At 31.4% G+C, this 19,368-nt stretch overlaps 1 protein-coding gene across 3 annotated transcripts in view; it reads right to left on the bottom strand.

Moving 5' to 3' along the window:
• Shal (potassium voltage-gated channel protein Shal) overlaps positions 1 to 19,368 on the bottom strand; it is a 109,144-nt gene that overhangs the window by 31,094 nt on the left and 58,682 nt on the right. For all 3 annotated transcript variants that reach the window (XM_085486074.1, XM_085486075.1, XM_085486073.1), the window contains exon 4: positions 8,761 to 8,913. In XM_085486074.1, coding sequence (XP_085342200.1) covers positions 8,761 to 8,913 — 153 coding nt within the window. The remainder of the gene's footprint in view (positions 1 to 8,760; positions 8,914 to 19,368) is intronic.

The raw sequence follows: 19,368 nt of genomic DNA, 5'->3' as shown, positions 1-19,368 counted from the left end.
CACCAACCGATCGATCATCGTTTTGCAACGTGGGTATGCCACTTATCATTCAACATGTACAAACTGTATGCCGCGTACAGATATGCAAGTTACACGCGATCTATATAGGTGCAGTTGCGCGATTGTGGATTGTATAAATAATCACGATCGTATTAATTCCGCCGAGAGAAGTATCCGAGAGCAAATTAATTCGTTCGAAATACTGCTTTCCGATTGAAATTCTCGGTTTTTGTTTGTACCGCGTGTTATTATTGGGAAGTAGAAATCGTAACTCTCAATATAAATTTAACAAAATATAACGAAGCGAAAAGTAAAGCAATACCTATTGTATATATAATATGTTTATTTATTTTTTTTAATTATCGTAAGCTTTATTTTGCTGAACCTTGTGTATCTCTTAACATTATTTCATTTATTTTTGCACATAAACCAGTTTAACTTGAATTATATTTGGAACTTTTGTGCAAAATACAAGTATTAGAATGTCTCTCATTTTCTACATCAATATTAATATTCTCTGTAATTAATCATTTTTACTTTCCTCTTTATTTAATTATTATTACTAGATATGCCAAATAAATTATTTAATTTATGACGAAAAGAGTGTGAAATCCGAGCACGTAACAAACGTAACAATTAATTATAATATATACAATATGGAGTTTTAATTTTCATAATGTATGTTAAATAAGCCATTTTTAACTTTTTAACATAAAACTTTAATTTCCCAATAATTTTCCAATAATCTATTAAATAAAAAAAATATATGTAGATTCAATAATATACACTTATCAAATAATTATGGAAACAACTTGATTTTTATAAATTTATTTCTCGATGAGATAACGATAATTGCAATGTGTGGGTGTCACTTTCTAAAAGAGTATAGAGAAACACGATCGAACCTACTTTCTTTATTCGCGCTTTATAAGGCGTTATACATCACGTGGCGCAGCCCTAAGGTCAGGGCTATTGTATCAACTTGACGTCGATAATTGTGCAAGGATGACCATACGCGGTTATGTACAGCGACTTGTAAAAACTTATGTGCAGGGACAGCGATTTTCTCATCAAACGTTTATTTTTGGCTCGCCCGACTAACATTTTCCGCCATTTTTTCACACTTTTAATTGCTTGCCGTAATTAGCATTATCGATTCCCATCCCCTTTCCTTCCTAGTAAATAACGTAAATAAATTATCCTTTTTCCGCACGCGATACGAATTTTATTACCAAAATTAACAACCGATTTGCCTCGAGCATATGTTTAAAAATTTTATTCAAAATAAATGAATAATTTATTATGTCATAATAATGTTACTTCCCTTTTATAATATCTAAATAACATTGACAATTGTATCGATGTTATAAATTGCGAGAGTTTTTAACTTAGAACCTGTGATTTTGTATAAAAAAATGGTTATACATAAATATAAATATCACATCCAATAATTTATTTATGGTATAATCTAGTAAAAAATTGCGAATGTTATTACAAAAATGGATAAAACAAAATCGTCACTTTATCATATTTGACAGAGATTTTATTGTACAAATGTTCTTATAAATCGGTCACATTTCATTCTGAACACTTTTATTTATGCATTCTACCACTATTTATATAAAGAATGTGATATTTATATTTTGCACCAAAAAGAGTTGTGTAAGGAATAAAGGAGCTTTTTAAAAAAATCTCAGTTTCTTTATTTCCTTGATTTTGTTGATTTGATTTCATCATGTCGCGCTTAGGCCGCGATACGTGGGAAAAATAATCGCATTATCGAGAATAACAGATCGCTCTGGAATGTGGCAAGTATTTTGTAGCTAAAATGTCGTTAAGGGCCGATCGCAAACTTGATAGCATATAAATAACATTAATATAACAATCGACTAATCAACATTTTTTAATATTTTTAATATAAAATTTAGAAAGTAGACATGTTGAAAAATATATAAATACTTATTTAAAAGGCATAAGGTAATAACTTTACTTAAATTAAGAAGCAAACTAAATTAAACTTTATACATACTATTCAGGAAATATATATCTCATATAATGTATGCCACAACGTCTCACTTTTATATTTTTCCTGAAAATCGCACGTTAGTTTGAGATCAACCCTTAATCGTTTCGTAAAATTGATTGCATGACGAATGAATGACGTCGACAGGAATCTCCGCGAGAGTAAAAAAAAATAAATAAAAAAACACGCCACGTATTTCCACGTGAATCGATCACGGTGGGAAAACTATTTGTATCAAACTGGCATGCATCCCTTTATCCCCTTCAAATTGTGAAACGTTTTGAGCTTTACTCAAAATCGAAAGACGCCTACATGATGTCGAATCAATCGACAATATCACAATTGAATTTCTTACAACAAGGTAATAATAATTGATATGGTTAAAATATAGTAAAATTAAAAGTGTATTTAAAACATTAATCTCTTGTAACTATGTCTCTCTTTTCGTCTTATAATAATTTTTATTGTGAATAAAAACTATTAAAAATGATACTAAAGATACTATCAAAATCGATGAAAGAAATTTGATTTATCTTCCGCAATTTATTAATTACTTTTAATTATTCTTTCATTAATTTATTGATGACATTACAGTTCCAGTTATGTAAATTATCATTTCCTTGCTGCAAAGACAGATTTCATATTGTGAATAAAATTAAAATCGCGCAGAAAATAAAGTGTTGAAATGAAAGTTTTTTTTCTGTTTGATTTTTAACACAAACCAATCTTCGATGATCTAATGAAATGATTTGTGCATTAATGAATATCATATATATGTACACTTCTCGCACCATGTGAGCTCCTACATTGTTTCCGATTGCATTATCGTTATCGATCGATAATTAATCGTAATAATTCGAATGCTTCTTCGTTACCGTCGAAGCTATCTATGGGGAAGGGTTCATTCATCTTAAAGCTAGTTCAGAGCAGAAAGAACCTCGTTCCTACTGATCATCCTTCCGTCACTTTTAAGGGACTCAATTTCGAAATCTCATTTTTCCTCTTTCCAACGAATGTCGTCATTTTTATGAGGAAAACTCTCAATATTCCTCGCGCAATATTTTCCACTTTCAAAGAAAACTAATTATCGTAAATAATCATTGTTGACATCGTTTATGATATTGCCAATTCGCGATTTCCAGCTCTTTAATCGCGATTACTAGCGTCACGTAAATCTTAGATAGAAATGCGATACTGTTTGTTAATGCATATTTTAAGATTAAAGTATAAAATATTATTAGAAAGAAAACTAATAAAATGCAATAATCTTAATTTCAATCTCAACGATTATAAACTGTCATTATGCTTTAGTTTAATGCAAATATGAGCGTTTCTAACGTTCTAAATTTAAGTGTAATTGTAATACGTATGTATATATGCAAGTCTTTTTAAAAAATGTCAAAATTGCGATAAATTCTGATTCAATTATGAAATTGGAAATTTTAATATTACTTTGCGCGCATAATTTTTGTATTTTTTACACTTTTAGGTACGAATAATTAAAATGAGTCGAGATTAAAAGTAGCGACTTTGCATCATCGCGTTTCGATCAAAATACGTTACGCCAGCATATTCGCAAAAATAGCAGCTATAATTTCTATGAATAATAAAACACGAGCTGGATTTTTATCTCAGCGTATCGATTAACTGTTCGTTCGTGAATCGGCTACACCGGATCGGGTTTGCGGTGAAATTTTTGGCGCGACGTGGTCGCGTTCAGGCAGATTCAGTAGATTGTAATGGAACGGGGATTATATAGATCGAGTTACGGGTTATTAATATGAGCGATTATATTAGACGAGAGCGGGGTGGTCGCGAGCTCGGGGCAGGACTCGATGCGGCGATATATATATATATATATATATATATATATATATATGTCGAGTTAATCTAAAAATGGAAGACATGGGACACACAGGGCTGCGGAGAGACTCGCTCCGCGAGAGATGAGGTCGATAATTTCATCTGGAAGACGGATCGATCCTACCGGATCTGGATCCTCTATATGGATCTAAATACAACGACGCGCAACCCTTGTAACTTGCAGATTTTTTCGAATTAATTCATTGATAATTATACAAATCAAAGACTCATATAATACTGTTCTATCTCTATATTTAACGAACATGGTAAATAAAATTTTTAAAATAGTATACGAGTGTAATTGTGTCAATATTTTATTGTTTATTATAAATTTGTGAGTGGATTTGAGAAAAACAGAATGTCAAATATATTATCGAATCCTTTTGTTCAAATTGCAAGGAAAAGGTTGCGTGTCGTGATCTCAGATATGATAGAGAGCGATTTGCTCCTAAATCTTAGATCAATGAAAGGCGAAGATACTTTATTGAACTTGGGATCCTTTGTGTGACTCTACGATATGGCAAGAGAAGGAGATAGACTTGTTTCACTAAACTTCCTTGAAATTCAAGCGATATTTCTTTCAACGGAAGACAAAGTTTCAGATCAAGAATAACACTCTTCCATCATACGATATGAATTTGAAAATAAATAATAAATGTTCGAGGAAAAAGAAGATAAAGAAAGAACATAACATCAAATGCAATGGACACAAAAAATTCCCAATCGAATTATTGAATTATTAAATAATTGATATTTCATTCTCTATAATGTTTCATGCAACTCAAAACAATTTTTCGAATGTCACAATAAAAAAACTATTTTGAATTCAAAACCTACAATGTAAATAAAATTTTCAAAAAATATTGAGTATAATAAAATTAAATATAACTCTTAAAATTATATATTATATTTAGAATTAAAAATATGTTTTCATTCAAAATAGTCGCTGCAAATATGTCACGAAAGTGCAATAAGGATTTGAAATCACATTTGCAAATTTATTGCAAATAAACGGAAAAATGTATTAGAATATAAAAAAACAGTTAAAAAGACTTCAAACAGCTTATCATTATGAGACAGCTCAAAAATGATGGTCATGAAAACTGAGACGGCAGCAATATTTGTTAATGGGATTTCAATGAGATTTCGTCCTCGATCTGTCGGTCAGTCGGGCCGTTCATCACTTCTCATTTTCCCTCGCTAATATCGGCCTCGGTCACGTGAAGGTCAATTTGCGTATAAATTCATGTCGAGCTGTCAACCATTATCATAGATCTAACAATACATTTTGTTTCTGAAATTTGTCCCAATTTTGCTGTTTGACCAGAAATATATATAAAAAAGTTTTCAATCAATTCTTTAAAAATAAAAAAAAATTCTTTGAAACTATTTATATCATCAAACAATACTTCAATAAAATATTCACGCGATTATGTTCTATAATTTAATGATGCGAATACATATTATATCTGGAAATATAAAAATTAATTATTTTTTCTACATATGATAATATGCCCAAATTTAATCCATAAAGCAATGATATACGCGTTTATAATCATTTCTGATGGTTATAATTTATTCTCATAAATATATGTGTTTTATCAATATTTATATATAATTATAATTATAATAACAAATAGTTATATAATTACAATTATAATAGCACAAATATTTATATATAGTTAGAAAATTAACATAATTAATAATTAATATTTAATATGACGTAAAAATTAAATTTTGATGAATATCGTGATTATTTCCTTTCATAAAAGAATGTGAAAAAATCGATATATTAAGAAATGAGATATAATAATCGTAAATAAATAAATAATCAACGCTGTGTGCAAATTAAACAACATAAGTGCATTTTGACATATATATTGCAATGTTATTAAGAAAATATATAATTACCGAACTTTACATTTATTATATTGTTTAATAAACTTTATCGTAATACAAAATCATAATGACTAATATGTTGCAGTTAAAATGATAATACAACAAAATGTCAAATCTTAACTATTACGAATTTCCGCAATCGCGATAAAAACATTTTAAAAAATAACACAACTATTGAGATTTTCTCAAATCACAAAAGCGAGACAATTTTATTTAAGTACTTTGTGTGGCATCCGAAACTATTATTCAGAATGATGAAACGAAAACAGATAATGTTACATCAGAAACAATTAAGAAAATAAGAAGGAAAGACAGAAAGACATATAACCACATATGAGTGATTATTTTATTCATCTCGTAAGATACTTGAAACGATCAATACTTAAATATTGCAAAACATACCAATTGGAAAAGAAAATATACTTGAGAAAATTAAGAGTCGCGTGATAAGAAGACAAATGCGAATTTCAATGTAATATAATTTGATTGTGATAATTTCGTCTACGATAAATTTTTATAAATGAATTCGATACAAAAACAGATTCGGTACAAAAAAAAACAACAGGATAGATGTTTTCTAAAAGAAATATATATTAAATAAATTGTAAGTTCTAAAATTATATCGAAAAAGAGAAAGGCAATGAAACAATCACGAAAAATAATACAAATTCAATATTATTAAAAAGAATAATGATGTTCGTATAAAGTTATTGTATTATTTAATTCAATTTAATTTATCTCATTTCTCTATACAAATAATATTTTGTACAATAAACTTGATTGATATAAATAATATGAAAAAATGATAAAGTAAATAATTACGAGGGGAAGAGCAGAGAATTCTCAATGAGTTTGTCATTACTCTATCTTGATAACTATGACACCGATTTAGAATTTGGCAAAGAGATAATATAGTGACTATAAGATAATGTTTTTAGACCTTTGCTAGGAGGTATCTACAAGAAAATCCCAACTCGCCATAATTAATGTGCGAGAAGATTTTTCGGCCAATGCGTACCTGAGTAATCTTAGAGATTAATCAACAGTAACGTAGCGAATCGGAACGCTCGCATACTGGACACCTCATTGGTCTGCCAATCTGGACATTTTCGACGATAAATCTCTGGAAACCAAGCGAGCGAAACGTCGGCGATCCGATTAATCGCTGCGCCCTTATGGAGATTAGAATCGAGATTATCGCCTGATTCCTGAGAATACCAATTCAGAATTTGAAACGAGTAAAGAGAGATAGACAACATAGATCGAAGCTCTGGATCCTCTTCGACAGTCAGGATATATTGCTAATTGTAAGATTCACTTCCCACTTTAATCCATGCTATTAAGGATACTATTATAAGGATAAATAAGATTGATTGCGTATTAAATTTCTGCTCTGCTGTTTCCAATTCAGTCTTACACTCTTCCTATTATAAATGTCATTTTTATACTTTTTGAACTTAGATTTCGTTCCCTTTCAAAAAAAAAAAAAAAGAAAAAAGTTTCTTTTCTTTAAGAGCGTAATTATTCTCATTGTAATTTTATATATTTAAAAAGCTAAAAAGATAAGAATAAAAGATATTTTTGTACATTAGAATTAATAGTGTGTTTAGGTGGTATACTAAAATTCTTATTTTATACACACATACATATTTATATAACATAAATTATATATTCATCTAAATAGACTTGTGTGCATTTTTATAATCATTATTTCAAAACATGATAAAATATATAAGATCCAATCTCTAATTAAATATAAAATATTATATTAATATATTGAGCACCCATAATAAAAGGAACCAAAAAAAAAAGAATAAAAGCGACATTTGCTGAATCTCTGAATGGAAACACAGATTATAATCTCTTTATTTAGTACAGTGCACTACATTCTACGAGCACGTTGAATCCACATTGAATTTAATTCGCGTAATCAATCGTTCTTGAGTCTTTTCGCAAAATTACTTGAGAATCGAAAGATTCGATCTGAGCGAATAAAATTATCTCCATCAATTTCATTAATCTCTTGAAATTCACAATTTCTTGAAGAAAGTTAATCACGCCGAAGGAAAACTGGCGCAGTAATGATGATTAAATTTGAGTTAGAAGAAAAGTTGCACAAGATATTAACGACAAGAGAAACAAAGATAGAGTACCTGCAACGCTCTATAAAAAGAGAATATGTGCAGTTATCTATTTTCTTCTCCCTTAGCGATACACGTATTGCAGTTAGTCTTTGTCGCCAGAGGCCGTAGTTAATTGTAAAGTTTGGCTGAGAATGAGTAGAGCAACCCTGAAGGATCAAGAATTAGCTGAGCTGTGACCTAAAGTCGTTCATTGAGCTGGGAACAGCTGATTTCCATTAGCAGCGGTGATTAAAAGCGCTCCCATCCAAGCTGAACACCTCCTCGAAGACGCTAGTTTAATTAGGATTCCGCAATCTGGCCGCAATTGCAGTCTTCCACGAGTTGCGTTCTCATCTCGATTTACTTATTTCACGCACGAAAACGAGGAGATCTTATAAATAATACTTTCGTCGCGCTTGAAGCATCAGCTTCAACAACTCAAGACTCGGAATATACCCCTAATTCTGCGAAATATCCGCAGAGATTCGTTCGCATCAGCAATTTGAAAACTCGAGAACAAAAGAACAAGAATCGAGTCTGCTTCTCGCACCCGATATCCGACGATCGATATCCGGTGATCGATTCGGGCGGGCAGAATAGTCGCGCCGATATAGTCCTTACCCCGACTCACACCCTGGTCTCGTTGTACGGACTGGACGAGCTCGCACCCTGACGACGCTGCCGATCAGCGTCGCCCGGCACATTGAACACGACATTCGGCACGGTCGCCGGATCGACCGGGGCCTGTTGATAATGCGACCGACCGGGTTGCGATTGATGAGAATGGGAGGAGGACGAGGGCGCGGTATCGCTTATGGAGGTAATCGAGGCGAGTATACGTCGACCGCGTACCTGATAACGTTGAGGGTAGCAGCGCCCGCAGCAGGACTGCAGCAGGCCGCCCCTGGAGGCAGTGCTGTGCGCGGGTGAGGTCAGGGGCGACGGCGAACCCGGCCTCTTCGGGGCACCGTTGAACGGCACCTCCATCTCCACGAATTCACGGTCCTGGAAAAGACAAACGTTTCAAAGCTGTTGTAGCGTAAGTAGATGAAATGAAGAATGCGAAAATAAGGACGTATATTCGATAAATTAGAGGAAAAAAATTGAGATGAGAAAAGCAGAAAATGGATGCTGGAAAAAAAAGAAGATCCGGGAGAATTGACAATGAATTGTGATGTAACTCAAGGACGGAAAAATAAGTCATTTGTGAGGAAAATGGAATAAGAAAAACCGCGATGTACTACAGGATCCTTCTAGTTCCATTCATCTTATGAAAAAGAGCAAGGAGTTGTGAAGCTGAAAATGGCACCAATTCTCAAGTGGGACACATTAATTAGAACGAGTCGCATTACTGGGAAGCTTGGTTTAAGCTATGCGAGATAAAACATGGAGATAAATGCGCTGTTGTTGGAATTATTACCTAAGTAACTCCATGCAATATTGGACATCCTAAAGAAATGATTCAAAAACATTGTAGCTTTATCCACGGTACATTTATCTACATTAGTTACAACGAGGGAACATATCTATAAAATTATCATCACACACGTTTTTATATAACCAGGCGTAATACATTTATTATCTAATTGATTATTTTCTTCTTTGAATATTTTACATTAACGTCAAAATGATGAATCGCGTATAAAGTGTGTCGTGTCAGAAATATATTAGCACGCTTTTAGTATAATCACGTTTTATACTTTGTTGACTATGTGTAATGTATTCTGCCCAATATAAATCTTTATCAATATATTCTTTATTTTTAAAAAATATTATATATATATGTATATTAATTTCTAGCGAGTAATAAATTCTCGCTACAATTAATTAATTAATTGATTTTAATTAAACGTTGCAAATATTTCGATTTCTTGACAAAACAAGATACAACGAAACTGTATTTCTCCATATATTACCGTCCTAAGTTCAGCTCTTGCCATGTATTGCGTAAATTTATATACAAAGTTAGTGGTTAACCCGAATTACAGCGAGACGAGAAAGCAAACAACGAAGGCTTTCAATTGCTCCTCGTTGTTGCATTATTCTATGTTTATGTTCCATTTACCTGTTCAGAATGCATCTCTCGCAGTATCTCGTCTTAATTAAAAGAAATTGTTAATTTTTTTAATTACACATGCATGTATAATATATTATTACATAAATGTAATACTTGTCTATTTGCTTCAGAAAGATTTTATTTCAATTAAAGTCAAAATGTTTTATTTTAGTTAAATATATTCTTTAAATTTATTATTAAATATAAAGTTATTTTCAGTTGAATATATAGTTTTAATGATAACTTTTTTCATATTATCTATTTATAATTTTTCATACATTGTTCATTAAATAGCTAAAAAACACCAGCTAAAAAAGATAGACCACTTTTCTTTAAAAAAAATAATATTTCGTATTGTATTTCGTAAAATTTTTACTTTATGTTTTCAAAAAAATATTTCTTTATTTTGATTAATTATGTGCAGCAAAAGTAAATATTACACGAAGAAAAAAATGTCCAGAATATTGCAGATTGTTTAAATCTATCAATATGGTAGATTTTTTATTATAAATTATAATCTAAAAAGCTAAATTATACAACTTTGTAAAAAATGTATTCTATGTCAGATAATTTCTGAAAACTTTTCTTAAATATTTTTTTTTTTTAATTTTCTTATTGTTAGTTAAATTATAGACGCGATTTCTTATTGTTAAGATTGTTTAAATCTATCAATATATGGTAAATTTTTTATTATAAATTATAATCTAAAAAGCTAAATTATACAACTTTGTAAAAAATGTGTTCTGTGTCAGATAATTTCTGAAAATTTTTCTTAAATATTTTTTTTTAATTTTCTTATTGTTAGTTAAATTATAGACGCGATTTCTCATTGTTAGTTAAATTATAGACAAGTTTCAGTAGATATACGAAACTGAATGACACAGGATTCTATGATGCGCGTGAGAAACGAGATGTCTCAAAGAATTCCTGCGGGAACGATGCTCGGAAAACGGGAGGTTATCGAGTGATCTCGATGTCGGCCGAGTGAACGTCGCCGTTTCGTCGGTGTCGCGAAAGGATATTGCTTGTATAGAATAGAGCAGCACCTTGATCTCCTTTGCGATAAATGCCCTCAAAACGACTCGATGTGATCCACGGAAACTGAAAAATGTTTTTCCGTGCAAAAGCTGATGATCGCAAATGCGATAACTCTTTTCTCGCCATTTTGTATAATTAGCTAGTTCATATGCTATTTAATACAGTATGATCCACGAGATTTTACCGGCTCTTCAAGAGAGCATCTGACAATGAGTTAAAAAGTTCAATTTATAACATGGGTCTTACATTGAAAATTTAATAAACCTAACATTGGTATTCTTAATCCTAAGGTAAAAATAAGCACTTTTAGGAATATAAAATTAAATTAATTTATTAAATATTTGAACAAGTATTATTGTTATGTACTTGTATGAAGGATAAAGCATTGTGATTTTTATTGTATATATAATTTTTATATATTAATATAAGCTTTTTAAAATGAGTTTTATTTAATATGAACTTTTTCTTAAAATGACCTCAGGAGTGCTCTTCTGAAGCGCCGATAAAAGCTCATGAATAGTACCCTGTATTTATATTGGCAGATTGCTTTCGCAGATTACATCGATTAGCATTGAGAAAATAAAAAATCCATGTTTTGTATTTTTTACGCCGATATTACTCTGTTTAATACAATTTAATATAATAATTATATATAATTATATATGGTTAACTTTCTATTTTATTAATAACAATTTTGAAAATTTAAGCTATAGTGCATTAGTATAATAAGGGAATAAGAAACATTGCAAAATGTTTATTATTGTTAGTTTATGATAAAGTGATTGATACATATATATGTATATGAAGATACTTTTTTATTGATATCATATACTGAAAAGTTACCACGTTATATATGAAGTGTCAGCTGCTCAAGCATCTGCTCGAAGAATTCCCGAGGAAGCCATGTATGGCTTTCAAAGCTACAGATGACTTGCATTCGAGCAAACTCGATCTTGGAAAACTACAGGATTACTCACAAGAGACTATTCGTATTTCGACGCCCAAGCTTTCTGAAGAGACACGATTTGTTCTCATAAAGCCCTCATTATTCGAGTCGGTGTATTCTAATGCGCAAAAGTTACACAATTTGTACGAGACACATTGCGTAGAATCATCAATAATAATGTCACAAAATCCACTAAAAAGATTTTGCAATATATTACTCAGATTATAAATTCTTATTTCTTCTCGCTAAAAAGATGAATTTTGAATTATACAATTATGAAATTTATAAGATTGGATATAATTAAGAAGTTTTAGAAAAAGTAACTTTTAACAGTTAGTTATAACAGTATACTTCAAAAATGATCAAAAACCTTATATAAAAAAAGATTTTAAATATCAAAACAAAATATATGATTAAAAATGCGATAAATTTTTATCACAAGAAAGAAATATTTGTCTAAATAGTGTATATTATATAAAAAAATGTATGCACAAAAAATTACTTTTTCTCTTTCTTCGTATATATTCTCATATAATGAAGAATGTTATATACGAATTATAAAATAATTACCATATGTATACATATAAAATAAGTTTCTCCTTGCTAAAGAATTTACGAATTCAAATAACCCGTGCGACATGTCTTAAGAACAAAATTATCATTTTTCCAATTTTCACCTGGAATATCTAATTTTAACAAAAAAATCTCCGGATTCTTCTCCGACCTAAAAAAAATCTGAGAGAGATTCTTTACAAATGTAATTAAGTACAAAATTTTATAATTCTATAATTTTCATAATTTCTTTTCTATTCCCTTGAAAAGTCACATTAAATTTTATAATATAAATAAATTCAAGAGAAATAATAGTAACTAATAATTTTTGCCTCGCAAAATGTAATCAAGTGAGTAATATAATATTCAAAAGGGGACACATTTCATAAAATGGAGATTATTTTGCCGATCTGTTTTATTTGTTCTTTTTCCTTTTTGAAAAAAGGAAGCTCTTTAAGTACACATTTATATAAAAATGGTAAGGCCCTGCCGAAGGATTATTCACGAAAGACCGACCTATATTCTATCGGGCAGGATCTCTCTTGCTACCATCAAGAGAACCAGATTAGACTCATTCTTATCGCGTTGCGTCCTCGGGAGGGTAACTGAGCGTAGGAATAAAACAAGAGGAGTCACCATGGAGGCAGAGATATCTGGTCCAATAAAAGATGCCGCTCGTCTCCCATAGCCCTGTTATTTTCTCGTGAGAGCACGTCATACGCTCCTGCGCGTATTGTTTGCGCGGGTAGCGAGCGAAAAAGAACGCCGCTAATGACGGTTTCAGAAAGATGGATTGGTCGGATGCGCGCCAGTGTGCGATGGACCGATCGATCGAAACTTTCCAATCCTGTACTCTGATAGGAGAAGAATTAACGCGAAACTAGAATATCCTCAGATTTACGAGCAATGCGGGTTTATTCTCCTTCTACATGATACGTCTATCGCTTTAAATTTCATGTTTAATCAAGATTTTCCCTACGTAAACTGATTTTTATCATCATTATCGATTCCGGCAATTATGATGATAGATTATGACGTCAAAAACAACAAATCCTATAAGAGATCCTTCCTTATACTTTAGATATATGTCAAACTTTTCATATACAATATCGCTTGCTTTTCATCAAATAGAATTGTACTGAAGATTTTTTTAAAAGATCTATTTATCAGTATAAATTATCGCGCCTAATTTGATCTGTACATTTTATATATTCAAATTAAAAATATAAATTAATAATGTATCTTACACAGAGAGAATCCTCTGAAATTCGTGATAATTGTAGGACAATATATATGTAGAATTAGAAAAATTTTATCAAAGTTTCTCTGATTAATAATTACCACAAAATATTAATATCTAAATAAAAAGTATTAATATTACTATCACAATAAGATATAAAATATGTTTGATTAATTTTACTAAAATATAGTAAAATTTTAATAATTTTAAAATATATTAAAAACTGTATATTAAAAACATATTAATTATTTAAGTGTTTTAAATAAAATAGATACCAAAAAAGTGATAAACATAAAATATTTTATTTTTACGTTGCATAATATTTCAATTCAGCTTAATCGTTCATGATAATTTTAACTTGTAGTATAGTAATTTTCGACTTATTTCGAAACATGATTTTGTAGTGAATTTTGCAAATGCGCTTTGCATTAAGTTAATTTATTTCATCAATTCTCGCTTCCGATATCATAGTTTAGTATAGAGCGACAATGACGGATCAGAAATCGTAAGACACGATCGGGATGCATATGCATTCTCGACATGACACATTCCCGACATTCGTAAATCAGCGACTGTCGCATTGCTTCATAAATAACTCGATACGGTATCGTGACCTGCCATACTCCGCGATTTTACGACCATAATGGCATTTCGATATACTCATGCGATTCCTTACTTGGCGAAAGGGCAAGTCAGCACGTAACTCAACGAAAGTGGCAGATCTTTAGATTTCATCTATCCTTTTTCTCGGAAATTATAGAATGATATAATTATTATGTATGTCAATTTTATTTTACCTCTAAAGTTATTATATTTTAACTATTATATAGTTAAATTTAAAAAATTTTAATATAATCGTATTATAAAGTAGTGATTGAGAGTTAATCATTTATTGTTATATTTTCTTAAACTACACTACTAATTTTTTTCTTGTTATTTGTTACCTTTTTTTAAAATATATATAACTTCTTCAAACAATAAAATAGCACAGACCAGGTGAATTAGTTAATTTATATTTTTGTCGATATTTAAAACCGCGTGTTTTTATCATAGCGAGAAATTGAGTTGTTTTTAAAATATTAAAGTGCGACACTGAAGACTTTGAGAAAGGATAATGGTAGCTTTTAAGCATCCACTCACATAAAAGATATCGCTTGCGGCAATGTTTCTTCGAGAACGCGTATAATATCGTGCATCTAACTGCATACTATAACTTCTCGAAAAAGTCGTCTTTACGTTTCTCGTATGCATAAAATCACTCGTCACTATTCATTTTTGCAAAACAATACGAGTATTGTATCGTGCAACACAAATTGTCGTGTACGCGTAAAATAGGTAGGTATTACATTTAGTGCAATATACGAATGTCGGTTCGTATGACAGTACAAATGACAGTTTCACTCCTGCATTTGATCTCGGAGAGATTTTATCACGATTTTATTACGTTATGTGAGATATACTCTACGTTGCGAGAATGTATCGGATCGTAACTTCCGGTTTCGATTCGTTGACAGTGAAACGATGTGTTACATCGCGTGCAGCGATGCAACTCTCATGGCGATTGCGGGAAATTAATTGGAACATGCGACAATTACGAGTTTTAATTATTGATGATAGAAATATTGGACGCCGCTACGTGAAAGTGTTTAAATATTGTTTTATATTTCACATTTCTACCACATATGTATATATTTTTAATAATAAAAGTACCAGCGGAAACTAATTATATATATTATATTATACATCGTACATAAAAATCGTCAAAAATAAAAATAATAAATGTTTCAAATAGATTTAACATTTAAAAAAAAAATAGTTATTATATGATAAATTGATCGCATATCCGAATAAAATGATAATAACAAATGCCTGCGACATTCCAACGCGATAATTATAAGCGAGCAATTATATAAGACTGACATAATATTTTACAACATTCCGTACAGAATTACGATCGAGAATAAACGCATTGTCAGAAGTACAGCGCCGGAATTGCGAGCATGCATTGTCTAAATGCCACGGAATCTGCGGAATCAACGGAATGACCGCTGCACATACGTACGTCGATATCAGCCACAAACCGACGTACTGCATATCAGACATCGTCTGTTTGATGATACTATGACCAATCGTCAGATTCATTAAGATAATCAGGAATGACACATTCGGATATGCTGCACGATAATTTTATGGACATTATATATGACCGCAACGTCTCGATGAAAGTGCGTCATTTGAAGGTGTAAATCGAATAAATCCTATACAGTATTGTTATTTTTCAAAGAATGATAAGTTTAAAATATTCCTCGACGGTCGACAAATAAAATTCCCTTTAAAATTGTAATTTTTCAATTTCCAAGTCGCAGGAATACATTAACATATCTGATGTATAAACGAGAAAGTCACTGCAGATTTCTTACGGTCAAGAGTGCCATGACGTCTGACATAAAACACACTCACCCGAAAGAGCTCTGCTGTCAGGTCACGGCTACGATAGTCAGAGTACAGTTAGTTTATTTGTTTCATTCTGTTCCAGTCGCGTTCTCTATTTAACCTTTTACTCTTTCCGGTGGAGGTTTGTTTCCAGTTGGCTGATATTAAATTCAGGAGCATTCGTGCACGCTACCCCTTTTCGGCGGGCAATGCATACGTAACTGCGAACTGGCCACATTGTGTACGCCTATTTCTTCGGGAGTTGATTTCGGAGAAACATTCGTTGTGCGAGAGAGATACGTGTTACTCTGCGGAAAGCGCGGCGAAACTCGCTAAAAATTTACTTAATAAGCGGAAAGGAAGAGAGAATACGGACGCGACATTGTTTTTTTATTTCGACCAAAACAACGTTACACCACAACTGATTTTACAAAACGTCAAATATTAATTGAACTGTGTATTTTTTCGTTGAAATACGTGACATATTTCCCAAAATCACACGAATTGTTCAACTGTCATTTTTTTCATAAAATATTTTTTCTACAAAATTTGAATGAATATATATTTCAAAGAAAAAAAACATCTCTCTCTCTCTCTCTCTCTCTCTCTCTCTCTTTTATAATTCTCTTAGAAAATTTTTCAGTCCTAACAGAAAATATCATTTTGCAACAATTTCTCCAAACACGCCAAATATTAATTCAGCTCTAAACATTCTTCATTTTTTAAATGCCGCGATTTATATCAAATTATTTACTGACAGTTATTTAATTTAATATATTTTATTCTATATTAATTACTTTCTTATCGCAATATCTCACAAAAAACCTATTTCCCGTACAATTTTAAAATCCATTTAAAATAATTAACGCACTATCTTGCGGCAAATGCTGGCATTAATTCCGTTCACATTTACATGATCTTTTCGAGAGCCTCTCATTACACATTTATTTAATTCAATCCCTAAATTTATTCTGATTTTAATGGTCTCGTTGCAATTCGACAAGAGAGCGTACTCGTTCCAATTCTGAAATTGAATATTATTATATTACTCCCGAGTAAATTTTATTTTTCCGCTCTTTCTCCGCCGACCATCTAATTATTAGAACTATCGTATCTCGAAAAGAAAACTAAAAGAATTTCTTCGCAATAATGCTTTCGCAAAGTCGCAATAGAATGTAACGTTCTTTAATTGCATTTCGGGAATTTTCTTTCAATTCTTCTTCGATATATCTTCCACCCTGATCTTTTTCGCTGGTAATTTTTCACCCGACAATTGCGCTACGCAAAATGGAAAAGCTAACAATCGCTATCATCGAATCGCTTCTCGATATCGTGACGAACTATAATTAGTTACAGTGACGACGTACCGCGTCTACGATCCTGATGACGTTCGATCGAGCCCACGACTGCGGCCCGGAAGAAATCAATACGCCGCTCCGAAGACACCGACGATTGGTCGCGTCCATCAAAGATGAAAAGAAACTTCCTCAATAGATGAAATGGAGACAAAATAAAATATAACTCAATAAAGGATTGTTATACGAAAAAGAATATATTAAAATCCTGAAATCTCCCTTTTCAATAATACATCAAATCTGTCTTATAACTGAATTTATTAAATATTTTATCCGAAATGTTAATAAATCGCAAAGAAAAAATTGTTAATTACACATTTGTTATTTACAAAGGGGGAGCATAATTCATGAATTGAAATGCTGATTGCACTGTTATTTTATCGCCTTACCGCAACCTCGATGCGCTCCCTTCAAGTGTAACAATGCAAATTCGCATGAGAGGCGCAAGAATTCCACCGGAATATCCACATGAAGAAGAGAGAGCCACTTTATCTCTTGTCGGATTCTCGAAATATCTTCGCGTTTGTATGAACGCTAGCGGCACGATGACGTAAAGAGGTGCATCTAGTATGCACTTTGGTAGCGCGCGCATCTGTGTGTGACGGGTCTGGGTGAGAATACCCAATTCTAAGCGGACGTTTTTATGTCATATCGCGTGAAATGTTCTTTTATTGAAAATTCCTTTTTCTTCTATTCTCTTCTCTTATTCGGCAAAAAATATTTAATAGATATAATTTCTATTTTATTATACGAAAATTTGATTAAATAACTTTGTAGCTTTTTGTCTCGTGCGATATGGCATTCTGCATAAAATATTGATAATGTTATGACAATTATATAGGTAATTAATTATATAAAGAGACAAATCTCTTTATATAATATTATAATCATCCCTGCAATTAAGTCTTAAATCTATTCTTCATTAAATGTCTTATTTGAAATTAATTAAATGTAATTTGTTATTTACTTACATTTTAGAAGAATAAATATTTACCGTAAAATGACATTAAGCATTCTATAAATTTCGATTTAAATAACTCTTAAGTCTCTGTTTGAAAGAAGAGTTACGAAGAGTTCCAATATCGGAAATTTCGACATTACTTATTTTCCGATTTATTGACATATCGACATTGTCATATTGACCTTATATTTTACATTTTGATTAAAATCAAATATAATTAAAAAATATTAAGCTAATTTATTTTTCAGATCTTTTTAATATTTAAAATTTCCATAAAAATTAAATTTTTATTTCTCTACAAAATTTAAAAATTATTATTTCCAAATTCATCTAAAGACACTTGATAAAGACTTTTGTGCGTTTTTTTATAATACTTTGTATGTTACATTTGGCTTGACTAATCAAGAGACATTTTTGATACAGCAATATTTCAAGTGATAGCATTAAATTAGTATATAATGAAGATGCATGCCTGATTTATAATTTATATATAAAACTGCTCGAAAACGCGTACTCGAATTATCAAACAAGTATCTAGACCAGTTCACGTTCGCACGTTCGAAAGTATAGTTCGCGTTGCGTTCGGTCAGCAAGTTCCTCACGTTGTTCTTTGATCAGCAGAAATCGTTCGTTTTCTCGAAAACATCTCCGTGTCGAACATCACGGGTAGGATGCACTCTCGGGAAACATTCTACACGATTTGTGCGAAATTCGAAGTTCGAGTTAAAGATTCGCTAGCTTCGCGGATGGATGACGTGGACAACGAATCGATCGAAAATCTGACCCCGTAGCCCAGCGACGTCATCGTCTGATAGAAGTATCTATCGTCAGATGATATCGTCGTCGCAATATCAGAAATGATGAATTTAATGATAAAAT

This window comes from Nylanderia fulva, unplaced genomic scaffold, assembly GCF_048542155.1.
Source record: "Nylanderia fulva isolate GAGA-0341 unplaced genomic scaffold, ASM4854215v1 Scaffold4, whole genome shotgun sequence".
Classification (NCBI taxonomy): domain Eukaryota; kingdom Metazoa; phylum Arthropoda; class Insecta; order Hymenoptera; family Formicidae; genus Nylanderia; species Nylanderia fulva.
The sequence above is the reverse complement of the archived record's forward strand: the minus strand, read 5'-3'. Positions and strand labels throughout refer to the sequence as shown.